This window comes from Pleurodeles waltl, chromosome 3_1 (genome assembly GCF_031143425.1).
Source record: "Pleurodeles waltl isolate 20211129_DDA chromosome 3_1, aPleWal1.hap1.20221129, whole genome shotgun sequence".
Taxonomy (NCBI): Eukaryota; Metazoa; Chordata; class Amphibia; order Caudata; family Salamandridae; genus Pleurodeles; species Pleurodeles waltl.
In genome coordinates this window covers 16,871,285-16,887,392 of record NC_090440.1, presented here as the reverse complement: position 1 = coordinate 16,887,392, position 16,108 = coordinate 16,871,285, and the positions used below count along the sequence as shown (strand labels likewise).

General features: G+C 48.2%; 1 protein-coding gene across 5 annotated transcripts in view; it reads right to left on the bottom strand.

Moving 5' to 3' along the window:
• Positions 1-907: 907 nt before the first annotated feature.
• AMBRA1 (autophagy and beclin 1 regulator 1) overlaps positions 908-16,108 on the bottom strand; it is a 667,981-nt gene continuing 652,780 nt past the window's right edge. For all 5 annotated transcript variants that reach the window (XM_069221711.1, XM_069221710.1, XM_069221709.1 and 2 more), the window contains one exon: positions 908-3,761. In XM_069221711.1, coding sequence (XP_069077812.1) covers positions 3,283-3,761 — 479 coding nt within the window. In that variant the 3' untranslated portion in view covers positions 908-3,282. The remainder of the gene's footprint in view (positions 3,762-16,108) is intronic.

Below are 16,108 nucleotides of genomic sequence, written 5' to 3'. Positions count from 1 at the left end.
TCAAACCCTTGTGCTTCTCTCAATCATGATCCCCCTTTCGGAGTGGAGTCAGTTTTCAAAGGTTTATCCCCAGCGGTGTCCTTGTATTTTGACCTGAAGATCTCTTTTGTCTTGGAGCGGCTGATTGTTTCAGCGTTTAGGGTGCTTTTGCAGATTTCAAAGTCCAAGTGTTTTGGCTCGGACCCTCATCGATCTTGGGGCTTTTACGGGTGTGCATATCTGGATGTGCGCTTAGTCCGGCAATGCTTGTTTGGTGTCTTTGAGGTCGGCATAGATGTATTCCACTTCACACTACTCTCCCTGTGCCACCTTGGCCTCCTTAGGCATCTCCTTGTCACTCGAAAGTCAAGCTCCTTAAAGGAGTCCTGCTTGGTGTGACTATATCGCACAGCAAAGTTCTCTGTCACTAGTATTTTTCCCAGACGTGCTTCATTCATTCCCAGTTGACGATATGGGACTAAACGGCAGGTAATGAGTCAAACATGTGAATCTGTGAAAGATCCAATGATGGAAATTTAGCTTCACATTCTTTGCTTGAAAAAGGAAGTGGTGGCATGACTGAAAATTATGTTCTGGCATCTTATAAGAGCCCTCAACAGACATGATTTCTCATGCAATAGTCTGGCAGCATTCAGTATTAATTGTTAAAAATGTCAGCAGTACTCTCTTGAGGGATTTGTGGGGGGGTGTTTTACCTCATGAGGGGCTTCACATACAAATATTTCTAACCCAAAGCGACAGAGAGTACTACGATTGTGCAGCACACAATTTCTTTGAAAAAGAGCGCAGAGAAAAATCTGTGTCACCCAACCAGCGCATCTGCCGTGGCAGACTAACTCGCCTCGATTTGTTTTGCTGCCCACAGAACCCACCAAAAACACTGGTAAATGAAGAAAACACAGCAAAGTGAGGATGTTTGTCAGATTTTAATCATTATGACGTTGATCTTTGGTGTTTTCCTCTTTTTGAAGTTGAGCCATTTCCTTCCCCCGCCCCAGAGCTCCCACCAAAAACATTCTACGATGAAGTTAAAATAAAAGAAACAATAAAAGAGGGATGGAAATAAATCACATTTTATACTAAAACTGAAAGTGATCAGAGCGACTGGATTATTCTGGCGAGAAGCTACATGTACAGTTCCAGACCCATGCAACGACTTACATCACTGCCGGACAGCTTGCTATAAGGCTCCTGTTCAGGGCCCATCACCCTGTTCTTGCACAGGTAGGTGCACAGCAACCTCCATCACCAAACTCCCACCCTCCAACCAACAGGGTGTCTGGGAGGTCTTGGAGTTTATGGGTAACATTCAAGTTTTAACATTTTAATACTGCTAGGATGAGATCACCTGACCCAGGCTAGAATTTATCCAAAAACATGGTGACTAACCCTCAGGAAACGGATCCAAGCAACAGGTGCCAGAAAAGAGTCTATGGTGAAAGGACATACGACATCCCTGGGACCCAGGGATCAGAACACTAGTCAGGAGGACATCCTCAAGGGCCACCCATGGAGAGGCAACGGATATGAGCCCCAGAGCTGCAACAGAAGACATGCTGTCATGGTAGGTTTTAGGATACACAAGAAAAGAGGGTCAGGACAAGTGCCATCAGCAAAGACAAAACTTTTAAGAGCAAATATTCAGCTATACACAGTGTGAGCAAAACAGCTAGTGCTCTCATAAGCTGGAAAGCAGTGTTGAGCTATTCAAAAACGAAGTGACCCCATCTCTTCCAAGCAAAGCCATTAAAGGTTCAACACACTTAGGACATTTTCAAGGTGAGCTGTGCACTAGAGAGTGCAGGGGTGCAGAGGAATGTCCTCCACCAAGGAGGTACAGTGACTATTTTGTTTTAGAATGGCTGATCATGTTCTACCCTACCAACTGTTATTATTAAAGCAAAAGTGATGTCCACCAGAGGAGAGATCTCTCTCCTCCAAGACTCTGATCCAAAGGCAAATAAAGGGTTGTTGGGGGAAGTCGTGAAGACCTGCACGATGAAGAGGGAGGAGGAGGAAGGTGAAAATTTGCAGCTATTATCTACTAATATGAAAGTACCAACACAAAATGTCTGCTAGGGAGTGAAGATTTGAAGAATATGGAAACCAGTTAGTTAAACTTTAAAATATTGTGCATTTTTCTCAGCAGTGGTGCAGGGAGGGGGGGTATGTTATCACAGATGCCATAGCACCAGGTGAGGGGCCTTGGGAAGAAAGATGGGAGTCATCTGTCTGAGCAGGGGAGCTCTTTGCTCAATGATGAAGTCAACTTAATCAGTAAAAGGTGATCTATCTCCTGCTTGCGATGATTGGAATATCTTCTATTAGCAATTTGAAAACTGTGAGAAATGTACTCTTATTAGCAACTTATGCTCGGGAAGGGTGAGATGACCCTGTCATTCACTCGTCTCACTCTCTGGAGGAACTGGTTCAGCTATGGTTGACCAGGACATTTTCTATGACTATTCTCGCAGTGCCAGAGGGGATATTTCTTTCTCGGTGGAAGTCCAGTGTACCATCGAGGAATGTTTCTGGCGACATCAACAGAGCTATCGTCTTTACACAGTAAGAGCATACTCTGTTACTCAGTTTTGTTTTCAGGGTCCAGAACAGTCGATCCAGAAATCTTTGCATAATCATTGAGCGCATAGAGTTCTTAGACAGCCAAGCACACGTCCGGGAAGCCCTGGCTCAGGGAGTGGTGTTTGCCCAACTCCGTACCAACTGCATACACCCTGGTGCACTCCTCTTCCTCTGGCACTGAACAACGCAACATACATACTATGTGTAGATTTAGCACCCAGGATGGGAAACAAGGGCACCTCCCCACCCACCATACTGCTGACTATTTAGACCTCAGGATGGCTCTTCGTGGCCACGCGCCCTGGATTCTAATGCCCAACCATGATGCCGCACACAGACGAGAACATTAAATAAGCTACAGCCAAGGACCCCCACTGTATGACCCCTCAGGATCGCATGGCGCCTCGCGTCTGAAATGAAGTGACTAGGGTTTAGTTCTTCACTTTGCCATCACTTCAGGTCCATAAATGAATTTCACACAAAAATCCTAAAAAAAACAAAAAAACAAAAAAAAAAGGCAGGAAGCAGCATTTCTAGGCAATCAGTGAAACTTCTCCTAATATCTGGCTGGTGATCCCTCGCAAACACTTCAGCCCGATCCTTCATTCGCCGCAGGTAAACCGATGCCCAGGTGGCCTAGCTGGTGGCCAGGTAGAGGCTGTCCTCACAGCACTAAGCACTGACACGGGGGGCAAGTCTCTACCTGTTCTGGGACTCCCCAGTGTTGGAGTCCGTGCTAGAGAAGCTGTCACTTTCAAGGCGATAGGGCTGCTCGTTACTGTTACTGGACGAGTCACTAAGTTCAATTGGTCCCTCTGGGTGACTGGAGGTCTGGTCCTGCTCAACAACTGCCTGTCCGTCAGAAGCATCATTGTGAGAGTCTGACATGCCCTGCAGAGCCTCGAACAGCATTCTCCTCTCCATCTCAGTGGCTGTGGCGAGGGAGGTGGAGGGCTGAGGCGAGCCCCGGTCCGCTGCAGCGCTGTGGGCCTCACCACCCGTCTGAGAGCCACGGTGGATGCGGTGGCTCACAATGATGTTATTCCCAAAGCCACCCATGGAGGCCATGGTGGTGCTCTGCTCCCGTTGGACCACAGCAGTCATGCCGCCCTCTGCCATGAGACGCTGGATCCGGCTGATGGCGTCGTCTCCAGCCGCAGCATAGTCGTGACCTTCCACTAAACACAAACAGAGCAGACATTTTAGTGCAAAAATACCACAGAAAATATTCACTAACACGATCTACAAATCTGACAATGCTCTTTAAAGTGGACCACAGATGAGACCACTGCGCACATAATACCAAGGTCCGACTTGGGTCGCCAGAGGTATCTGGTGCATACCATGCAAGATACTCTGTTGCTTCCCTCTACCTTTGTAAGAAATTATGTAGCTGGGCTTTGTTTCAATGGGTGCCTGATTGACACCATCAAAGGTAAACCCACATCCAACCGCCTCCGTTGCGTATGCTTCATAAAAGCCCAACTGTGCAACTTACAACAGCGTAGAGGCAAAGAAGAAAGACCGGGGCAGTCACTGAGGATCACACCAGGTCAGGAGCACAGACCATGGCAGTCACTTAGGATCACACCAGGTCAGGGGCACGGACTGGGCTAGTCACTAAGGATCACACCAGGTTAGGGGTAACCGGAGGTTAAAGGGGCACAGACCGGGGCAGTCACTGAAGATCACACCAGGTAAGGGGTAACCTGAGGTTAAAGGGGCACAGACAGTGGCAGTCACTGAGGATCACACCAGGTCAGGGGCACAGACCAGGGCAGTCACTGAGGATCACACTAGGTTTGGGGCACATACCGGGGCAGTCAATGAGAATCACACCAGGTCAGGGGCACAGACCGGGCTGTCACTGAAGATCACACCAGGTTAGGGGTAACCTGAGGTTAAACTGGCACAGACCGGGGCAGCCACTGAGGATCACACCAGGTATGGGGTAATCTGAGGTTAAAGGGGCACAGACCGGGGCAGTCACTGAGGATCACACCAGGTCAGGGGCACAGACTAGGGCAGTCAATGAGGATCACACCAGGTTAGTGGCACAGATCAGGGCAGTCACTGAGGATCTCTTCATGTCAGGGGCACAGACCAGGGCAGTCATTGAGGAACACACCAGGTCAGGGGCACAGACTGGGGCAGTCACTGAGGATCACACCAGGTCAGGGGCACAGACCAGGGTAGTCATTGAGGAACACACCAGGTCAGGGGCACAGACTAGGGCAGTCAATGAGGATCACACCAGGTTAGTGGCACAGATCAGGGGCAGTCACTGAGGATCTCTTCATGTCAGGGGCACAGACCAGGGCAGTCATTGAGGAACACACCAGGCCAGGGGCACAGACTGGGGCAGTCACTGAGGATCACACCAGGTCAGGGGCACAGACCAGGGCAGTCACTGAGGATCACACCAGGGCAGTCACTGAGGATCACACCAGGGCAGTCACTGAGGATCACAAAAGAACAAGTTACTTACCTTGAATAACACTCCTTCTGGTGGAGACTACCTAGTCACAGATTCCTCACCTTTTGAGTATTCTGCAGATGTGGGACTGGATCAGGGAACTTTTTCAAAGTACTTCACTGTACAGGAAGGTGGCACCGTTCGGCTCCACACAGACGCCATTCCACTCTTGAAATAACATGCAGAGTCTATAAAGGCACCACTTCTGTTCGTTGACGTTAGTTGCTTTCAAGACTCCAGACGTGAAGCCCCAAAAGGAAATCGGTAGACCAAAGAGCAGATTCTGAGATTTTGGGATCTTTTAATAGAAAGAGTCAAACCACAGAAAGAAAAGGATGGGAGGGTTGGTGAGGAATCTGCAGCTAGACAGAGTAGCTCCCAGAAACAGTGTTACCGAAGCAAAGCAACTTGTTCTTCTGATAGCTACGGAGCCACAGATTCCTCACCGTTTGCACGGATACCAAAGCACGACCGAAGGGATGAGGGCTGTTGACAGACTCAAACTGGAAAGTTCTGCAGGACCAAGCGGGTAAAGTGCCCTGTTCAGGGGACTTGGCTGTTGAGACAATGATACTCTATGATTGTATGGAGGGTCGCCAACAAAGCCACCTGACAAACTCAAGGACAGGGGCGCCAAGTGCCAACGAAGTGGGAGCAGATATGGCTCTAGTGGAATGGTCACGCAGTCCTTCCTGACAGGGGCGTAATGCAAACCCCTTGAAGTCCCTGCAGCACAGAGGGCCCCCAACCTTTCAGCGGATCCCCATTGATACCTAAGCCCAATGAATATCTGTGAGATATGGAGGCTTCTGCACAGCCTTTTTTTGCTCTGGCAAACCCCACAAAGAGCTGATCATGCACACAGTGGTCTTAGGTGCGTTCGATGTAGACGCTCAGCTCACTCTAGCTCCTTGGAGGACGCAGTGAAGCACAGAACACCAGCAGAGTGATGGACTGGCCAATGTGGTAAGGTGTCACAACGTTTGAGAGAAAGGATGCCCTAGCACGCAGGCCCAACTTGTCAGGAAAAAAGGTGATTTATGGAGGATGGATACACAAGGTCTGAAGCTTAATCACGTGCTATACACAGTTTGATGATAAGAAGCTGTAAAGGACAACTGTGAGCGGTTCGAATGGAGTACACATCAGGACAAGAGTGAGGTCCTGTGAGGGTATGGGGAGTAGTACGCTTACCAACCCCTTTAGGACCAGTAGGTTTCATTTGTCAACCCTTCAGCTCAACTCTGGGTAGCTGTTGCTCTGAGCAGCAAGGCTTACACAAAGGAATAAGTGAGAAGAAATTAAACAGCAGCAAAACAACTGAAGAAATCAAAAAGTATCTGAAGAAATCCAACACCAATTTATAATGAAAATGTCACTTACCCAGTGTACATCTGTTCGTGGCATCAGTCGCTGAAGATTCACATGTTGTGCATAGCCCGCCATCTGGTGTTGGGTCGGAGTGTTACAAGTTGTTTTTCTTCTAAGAAGTCTTTCGAGTCACGGGACCGAGTGACTCCTCCTCTTCGTCTCCATTGCGCATGGGCGTCGACTCCATCTTCGATTGTTTTCCCCGCAGAGGGTGAGGTAGGAGTTGTGTTGTAGTAACAGTGCCCATGCAATGGAGTGACTAAGTATGTACCTATTAAAGGTTTAAATAATATATTTACAAATGTACAGAGCTTAAGCTAACTTCCGAACTGCTACAGGCTCCCGGGGAAGCGGGTGGGCACATGTGAATCTTCAGCGACTGATGCCACGAACAGATGTACACTGGGTAAGTGACATTTTCAGTTCGATGGCATCTGTCGCTGGAGATACACATGTTGTGCATAGACTAGTAAGCAGTTATCTCCCCAAAAGCGGTGGCTCAGCCTGTAGGAGTGGAAGTAGTTTGAAATAAGGTTCTTAACACGGCTTGACCTACTGTGGCTTGTTGTGCGGATAGCACGTCTATACAGTAGTGCTTGGTGAACGTGTGAGGCGTAGACCATGTGGCTGCCTTACATATTTCGTTCATTGGAATATTTCCTAAAAAGGCCATGGTAGCACCTTTTTTTCTGGTTGAGTGTGCCCTTGGTGTAATGGGCAGCTGTCGTTTTGCTTTAAGGTAGCAGATTTGGATGCCCTTAACTATCCATCTGGCTATACCTTGTTTTGATATTGGGTTTCCTGCATGAGGTTTTTGGAATGCAATAAATAGTTGTTTAGTTTTCCTGATGTTTTTTGTTCTGTCAATGTAGTACATTAATGCTCTTTTGACATCTAATGTATGTAGTGCCCTCTCAGCTACGGAATCTGGCTGTGGGAAGAACACTGGTAGTTCTACCGTTTGATTTAGGTGGAACGGTGAAATAACCTTTGGTAAAAATTTAGGATTAGTCCTTAGGACTACCTTATTTTTGTGTAGTTGGATAAAAGATTCTTGTATTGTAAACGCTTGAATTTCGCTTACTCTTCGTAGAGATGTGATGGCGATGAGAAATGCAACTTTCCAGGTTAGGAACTGTATTTCGCAAGAGTGCATGGGTTCGAAAGGTGGACCCATGAGTCTTGTTAGGACAACATTGAGGTTCCATGAAGGAACGGGTGGTGTCCTTGGTGGTATAATTCTTTTAAGGCCTTCCATAAATGCTTTAATGACTGGTATCCTATATAGTGAAGTTGAATAGGTAACCTGCAGGTATGCAGATATTGCCGCAAGGTGTATTTTAATGGAAGAGAAAGCTAGGTTAGATCTTTGTAAGTGTAGCAAGTAACCCACTACATCCTTTGGAGATGCGTGTAATGGTTGGATCTGATTATGATGGCAGTAGCAAACAAACCTCTTCCATTTGCTTGCATAGCAGTGCCTAGTGGATGGCCTTCTGGCTTGCTTTATGACTTCCAAACATTCTTGGGTAAGTTCTAAGTGTCCGAATTCTAGGATTTCAGGAGCCAGATTGCTAGATTCAGCGATGCTGGATCTGGATGCCTGATCTGTTGGTTGTGTTGTGTTAACAGATCTGGCCTGTTGGGCAATTTGATGTGGGGTACTACTGATAGGTCTAGCAGTGTTGTGTACCAGGGTTGCCTTGCCAAAGTTGGTGCTATCAATATGAGTTTGAGTTTGTTTTGACTCAATTTGTTTACTAGATAAGGAGGGAGAGGGGGAAAAGCGTATGCAAATATCCCTGACCAGTTCATCCATAGGGCATTGCCCTGGGATTGCCTGTGTGGGTATCTGGATGCGAAGTTTTGGCATTTTGCGTTCTCTTTTGTTGCAAACAAGTCTATTTGAGGCGTTCCCCAAAGTCTGAAGTAAGTGTTTAGAATTTGGGGGTGAATTTCCCATTCGTGGACCTGTTGGTGATCTCGAGAGAGATTGTCTGCAAGTTGATTCTGGATCCCTGGAATAAACTGTGCTATTAGGCGAATGTGGTTGTGAATTGCCCATCGCCATATCTTCTGTGCTAGAAGGTTCAACTGCGTTGAGTGTGTCCCCCCCTGTTTGTTTAGATAATACATTGTTGTCATGTCTGTTTTGACAAGAATGTATTTGTGAGTTATGATTGGTTGGAAAGCCTTTAGTGCTTGAAAAACTGCTAGCAGTTCTAGGTGATTTATATGCAGTTTTGTTTGATGAACGTTCCATTGTCCTTGTATGCTGTGTTGATCGAGGTGTGCTCCCCACCCCGTCATGGAAGCATCTGTTGTTATTACGTAATGTGGCACTGGGTCTTGGAAAGGCCGCCCTTTGTTTAAATGTATACTGTTCCACCATAGAAGCGAGAGATATGTTTGGCGGTCTATCAACACCAGATCTAAAAGGTGACCCTGTGCTTGTGACCATTGTGATGCTAGGCACTGTTGTAAGGGCCTCATGTGCAGTCTTGCGTTCGGGACAATGGCTATGCATGAGGACATCATGCCTAGGAGTTGTAATATCATTTTTGCTTGTACTTTTTGTGTTGGGTAGATGCGTCGTATGATATTGTTGAAATTTTGAATTCTTTGTGGACTTGGAGTGGCTAGTCCTTTTGTTGGGTCTATTATGGCTCCTAGGTATTGTTGTACCTTGCAAGGCAGAATGTGTGATTTTGCAAAGTTGACGGTGAAACCTAGTTTGTAGAGGTTTTGTATGACCTGATTTGTGTGGTGTGAGCACCTTGTCAGTGAGTTGGTCTTGATTAGCCAGTCGTCTAGATACGGGAATACGTGTATTTGCTGCCTTCTGATGTGTGCAGCCACTACTGCTAGACATTTTGTAAAGACTCTTGGTGCGGTTGTTAAACCAAACGGCAATACTTTGAACTGGTAATGTATTCCTTTGAATACAAACCTTAGGTATTTCCTGTGCGACTGATGTATTGGTATATGGAAATACGCGTCTTTGAGGTCTAAGGTTGTCATGTAGTCCTGTAGTTTTAGCAATGGTAACACTTCTTGTAGCGTGACCATGTGAAAGTGATCTGATTTGATGTAGGTGTTTAGTATTCTGAGGTCTAGGATTGGTCTCAGTGTTTTGTCCTTTTTTGGTATTAAGAAGTAGAGTGAATAAACTCCTGTGTTTATTTGTGACTTTGGTACTAGTTCGATTGCATTCTTTTGCAATAATGCTTGGACTTCTATTTCTAGAAGGTCGGAATGTTGTTTCGATAAATTCTGTGCTTTTGGTGGTATGTTTGGAGGGATTTGTAGAAATTCTATGCAATAACCATGTTGGATAATTGCTAAGACCCAAGTGTCTGTAGTTATTTCTTTCCATGCTTGGTAGTAATGACCTATTCTTCCCCCCACTGGTGTTGTGTGGAGGGGATGAGTGACATGTGAGTCACTGCTTGGTTGTAGGGGTTTTGGGGCTTTGAAATTTTCCCCTATTCCTAGGGAATTGTCCCCCTCTATATTGGCCCCGAAAACCTCCCCTGTACTGTCCCTGGTAGCTGGACGGTGTTGCCTGTGAGGTGCTGGCTTGTGTGGCCCGACCCCGAAACCCCCCTCTAAAGGTTGTCTTGCGGAAGGTGCTGTAAGTGCCTCTGCTCTGCGGGGAGTAGAGTGCGCCCAAGGCTTTAGCAGTGTCAGTGTCCTTTTTCAGTTTCTCAATTGCCGTGTCCACCTCTGGTCCGAACAGTTGTTTCTCATTGAAGGGCATATTGAGCACTGCCTGCTGTATCTCTGGTTTAAAACCAGACGTTCGTAGTCATGCGTGCCTTCTTATAGTCACAGATGTGTTAATTGTCCTTGCAGCTGTGTCTGCTGCGTCCATAGAGGAGCGTATCTGATTATTAGATATGTTCTGTCCTTCCTCAACCACCTGTTTCGCCCTGTTTTGTAGTTCCTTGGGTAGATGCTCAATGAGGTGTTGCATCTCGTCCCAATGGGCTCTGTCATAGCGCGCAAGTAGTGCTTGAGAGTTAGCGATGCGCCACTGGTTTGCAGCTTGTACTGCGACTCTCTTTCCGGCTGCATCGAACTTGCGGCTCTCTTTATCTGGGGGTGGTGCATCCCCAGATGTGTGGGAGTTGGCTCTCTTGCGAGCTGCTCCTACTACGACAGAATCTGGTGGCAGCTGTGTGGTGATGAAAACAGGGTCTGTGGGAGGCGCTTTGTATTTCTTTTCAACCCTTGGTGTGATTGCCCTACTTTTGACCGGCTCCTTGAAGATTTCCTTTGCGTGCCGAAGCATTCCTGGGAGCATAGGCAGGCTTTGGTAGGAGCTGTGGGTGGATGAGAGGGTGTTGAATAAGAAGTCATCCTCAACTGGTTCTGAGTGGAGGTTTACGTTGTGGAACTCTGCCGCTCTAGCCACCACTTGTGAATAAGCTGTGCCGTCTTCTGGTGGTGAGGGCTTTGTGGGATACGCCTCTGGACTGTTGTCCGACACTGGGGCGTCGTATAAGTCCCAAGCGTCTTGGTCCTGGTCACCTTGGCTCACGGTGGTGTGAGCCGGGGAATGTGATGGAGTTTGTGCTGGCGAAATGTTAGTTACAGGTGGAGGAGAGGGTGGCGGAGTTACCTTTTTCACCATTTTTGTTTGTGGTGCTTGGTTTGTTTGAAACTCCAGTCTCCTTTTTCTCCTAATAGGGGGAAGGGTGCTTATTTTCCCTGTTCCTTCCTGTATGAAAATACGTTTCTGCATATGGTCCACTTCGGTGGATTGCAACTCTCCCTCAAATCTATGCTTTCGCATCTGAGAGGACAAGGACTGCTCCTCTGAATAGGAACCGGTAACTGGGTCGGTTGCGGGTCGTTCCGGCACCGAAACCCTGTCTGTATGCCTTTTCGGCTCCGAGGTGACCTTCTTCTTTTTTAGAGTCGAAGCCTCTCGGCGTCGATCTTCCTCGGTGCCGCTGTCTCGGCGTCGAGCCGTTTCGGCACCGCTATCTCAGCGTCGATCCTTTTCAGCAGCACTTTCTCGGTCCCGAGAAGGCTGCGTGCCGGTGTCTCGACCGGAGTCGGACGATCTCGGCACTGTGTCGGCCTTTTTCGGTGCCGATGGTCGGTCACCGAATTTATGGGTCGAGCCATGGCCTGGTGGCAGTGGCGTCCCCTGGGCCTTGTCACTTTTCTTTTGTTTCTTCAACGTCTTACTCACAGTTCTTGGATCGTCGAATTCCTCGGAGTCCGATTCGTGGATCGAGAAGGTTTCTTCTTCCTCTTGTTCCTCGAACTCTCTGTGCGCTGTCGGCGTGGACGCCATCTGAAGTCTTCTGGCTCGACGGTCACGAAGTGTCTTTCGGGACCGGAACGCACGACAGGCCTCGCAAGTCTCTTCACTGTGCTCAGGCGACAGGCACAGGTTACAGACCAAATGTTGGTCTGTATACGGGTATTTGTTGTGGCATTTGGGACAGAAACGGAACGGGGTCCGTTCCATCAGCGTTGTTGTACACGCGGTCGGGCCGACCAGGCCCCGACGGGGGATCGGAAGCTACCCCGAAGGGCACCGGAGCTCTTCAATCTTCGATGCGGTGTCGATTCAATCTAAGCCAATCCCGAACGCAACAATACCGACGTAATCTTCCGATAAATAGCTAACTTTCCGTTCCGAAACTCGGAGCGACAGGAACACGTCCGAACCCGATGGCGGAAAGAAAACAATCGAAGATGGAGTCGACGCCCATGCGCAATGGAGACGAAGAGGAGGAGTCACTCGGTCCCGTGACTCGAAAGACTTCTTCGAAGAAAAACAACTTGTAACACTCCGACCCAACACCAGATGGCGGGCTATGCACAACATGTGTATCTCCAGCGACAGATGCCATCGAACAAATAGGCTATTTTTTAGGAGGGTTCAGGAATATAGAATTTACATGTTCGAGTAATTCAAAGAATTTCACTCACCCGCCAACAAGCAGAGGCAAATTCAACACATTTGACACTTCGAAACGTTTTCATTACCAACAGGCTTCTCCGCTCATGTGGACCTGCATTGAGAGCAGAATGTTGGCCAACTGACTCTTGGTGTCTCTTTGCTTTGGCTGGGCTCTGGAGACAACTTCTCCACAATCAGGTCGCAGCAGGCACAGTTCTCTTGTTTGCTAGCCACCAGGTTCAGCAGGGCAATCTTTCTTCTGTCCTTCTTTTAGTCCAGTTAAGATCTGAGTTGTGAGTACCAGGGTGCTCTATTTTATTTTCAGAAAATGCCCTCAGGGTAGACACAGTGAATAGTCAATGGGACCCCAGGCACCCTACCTCCTGATGACCACTTCCATGGAAGTGTGACAAATGACTAACCCAAGATGCACCACTATGCCCACTACCAACATGGCAGAACCTCTCTTTTAGTGTCTAGAGCTCTCTGGCACAACCCAGATGTGTAGCTACTAACACCCGTGTGGTTTCCTGCAAGAGAGAATTAACACTTCTCTCCATTGCAGGCCCATATGATGTCCCTTTCTGGGAGTCATTAGTAGAAAGCTGTCTGGAGGGTAGACCCCAAGTAGATCTGCAAACAGGAACTGGAAACCTTGGGCAACTAAACAGCCAGCCTCTTTTTTTTTTTTTAAATATGTTTTTATTGTTTTATCAGCCAAGTGGCAACATTTTAAATGGAATACAAGAGGTTACATTATGTTTCATCGAACATTATACATATAATTATTACGTATGAGCATATCGCTCAAGAAACATCTAGAGAAGAGAGTAAGATAGGAGCAGAGTCGGCTCCGGCGTACACACACCGATGGGGGGGGGGGGGGGGGGGAGGGGGGGGGTTGGTGGGGTGTTGTAGTGGACCGACAGTGGAGGAAGGGGGGTGGAAGGCCAGCCACCGGGGGGGGGGGGGGTTTGGTGGTGAGACCAGCCACCAGGGGGGGGCAAGAAGCGCCCCACACGAGCAATGCATAACAATTGCGCTAGCAACCCCTCGATTCCGCGGCCCACTGTTGGCCGTGGAGCGTCGTGCATGGGCATCGGGCCGCAGCAGGAGGGAACCAGCAGGGCACGAGGACTCCCAGACCCAGTACCCCCCAGCGCACCACAAGGCTCCAGCAATGCGCCCAGGGGCACACGCGAAGTGCGTCGCGATTTTATATTGGTGATTTATTTTTTATTTTTTTTATCCTTCCTCTCCCCGTGTGCCTCGATCGGCCCATGCATTAATGTTTCACTATGGCCATTGCAATGATGTCAATTATCTCTTACTCATTTGTTTAGGGAGGGCGTTCATCGTCTTTATTTTCTGCACCTGTCAAGAACGAGTTCCACACCTCTAGGCCTTTAACTAATATACCTTTATCCAGTAGATTCTGTAATGTCTGTGTTTCTGCTTTGGTCCAACGTATTACCTCCTCACGCCACTGGGTAACACTGGGAGCGCCGGGGGCTTTCCACTTCATGGCGATAAGGCGTCTATACAGCACCAGCGCCAGGGCAATGCATTTATATGTACGTTTGCGTTTCTTGGGATGAGGTGTTATGCCCAGTAGGCACACCTCAGGGGTGGGAGATAATGTGGTATTTGTCCATTCAGCTAGCAACGTTATTATCTCTATCCATGTGTTTCGGATCGGGAGGCATTCCCATGTCATGTGGTAGAATGTGGCCTCTTTTGTGTCGCATCTGGGGCATGTTTGCGGTGATCGGGGAAACATGCGTGTTATGCGGTGTGGTGATAGATAAGTCTGATGCACATAATTAAACTGTGTGTATCGGAAGCGAGGGTTGCGTGAAACCTTGCGAGTCATTTTCATCGCTAGTTCCCATGAGTTAAGGGATAGTGGTTCCGGTAGCACACGATCCCATTTATTTTTTGCATGTTCCTGTTTGTGTTCAGCCTGGACAGCGAGGATGTTGTATATATTTGATATACTTGATGGGGTGTTTGTGCTCCCCATCAGTTCGTGCAGCAGAGGGGAGACATCCGGTTCCGAGTTGCCTTTTCTCCAGCACTCTCTCATTACCTGCCGAATTGCACCATAAGCTATAAAGCCTCCCCGGCCGAGCGCATGCCTATCGGCTAGTGCTTCATAGGTTTGAAGTTGCCCATCCTGGTAGATGTCTCCTAGTGTATGTATGCCCCTGCTACCCCATGTATTCAGGCCCACTTTGGCTGCTATTTTTGCTAATGTCGGCTGGGCCAGCAGTGGGATCCGCGGTGAGTACTGCGGGTCTTTTGCGTTTTGCAACCTGTATCGGCCCCAAGCCCAGTGTGCAGTGTACAGCAGCACATTGCTAGTGTTTACTGGATCAGTACGATTCATGAGGTATTGCATTATTTCTGTGCCTTCGAGATCCAGTAACACCCTCTGAGTTTCGGCCCCGGTTGGGTTTCCAACCCACGTGGATATCCATTGTATTTGGGCAGCTGCGTAGTACGCTTCAAATTTGAGCGGTAGGAGTACTTTTGTTAATGCAACGCGTCTGCGGCCATTGCCCCATATTAGGTCCGTTAGTAAGCTATTCAATAGTTTAAAAAAGGAGCTCGGAAGTATCAAGGGTAATGCCATAAAATAATTGAGTAGTTGGGGCAGTACTATCATCTTTGCAATAGCTACTCTGCCCATTGGAGACAGTGGGAGTGAGCACCAGAAGGGCAAGGAGCCCCTCGTTGATCTGACCACTTGGCCAAGGTTACCATCTCTGAGATCTTGACTGTCATGGTATATATTTACACCTAGATATTTAAATGTTGTATAGCACCATTTCAAGCCTCCCGGACCCGTTGGTGTTCAGTGCCTCGGGGACAGGGCGCATAGGGAATATGCAGGATTTTGTCCAATTCACTGTTAATCCAGCCACCAAACAAATTTTTTTTAAGAGTTCCAGCAGGCCCGGTAGGGCTCCCACGTGATCACGTAGGAAGATCAGCGCATCATCCGCATATAAGGATACTATCTGGTGCGTCTGGCCATCCAAGACACCCCACGTGGGGGCCATTATGCGAAGGTGGGCGGCTAGAGGTTCAATAGCTAATGCGAATAACAGTGGTGAAAGCGGGCATCCCTGTCTGGTGCCTCTACTAATGTTAAATTTTTCGGAGATCGTGTCGCCCGTCTTAACCCTAGCTGTTGGGTCAGTGTATAATGTTCTCACCCAACCAATGTATACTTGCCCGAAACCCATCCGCTTGAGTGTCTCTGTTTAGAAAGGCCAACCCAACGTATCAAATGCTTTTTCTATGTCCAGTGATACTGCCACCTGGTGCCTGCCTTGCCTGATGTTGCTGAATGTGTTGCGACCGGGTATGAAGCCTGCCTGGTCCTGATGTACCAGCTCTGACACATAAGGAAGCAGGCGGTTAGCTAGTATTTTGCAATCAGTGTTTAGTAATGATAATGGCCTATATGAGCGAACATCCAAAGGGTCGCGGCCTGCCTTTGGTAATACTGCTATCAGAGCCTCACGGCATGTTTCAGGGAGCTGGCCCAGTTCCTGCGCTTCCTTTAGCATTGCTAGATATGGGGCTAGAATCTGAGATTGGAACGTGCTGTAGTATTCTATGGGTAGGCCATCGCTGCTGGTTGCTTTGCCGTGTGTCAACTGTAGCAATGCTCGTTGGATTTCAGCTATCTCAATCGGGCTGTCTAGCTCTACAGCTTGAGCAGCTGTCAGGCTGCTCAGGGTTAT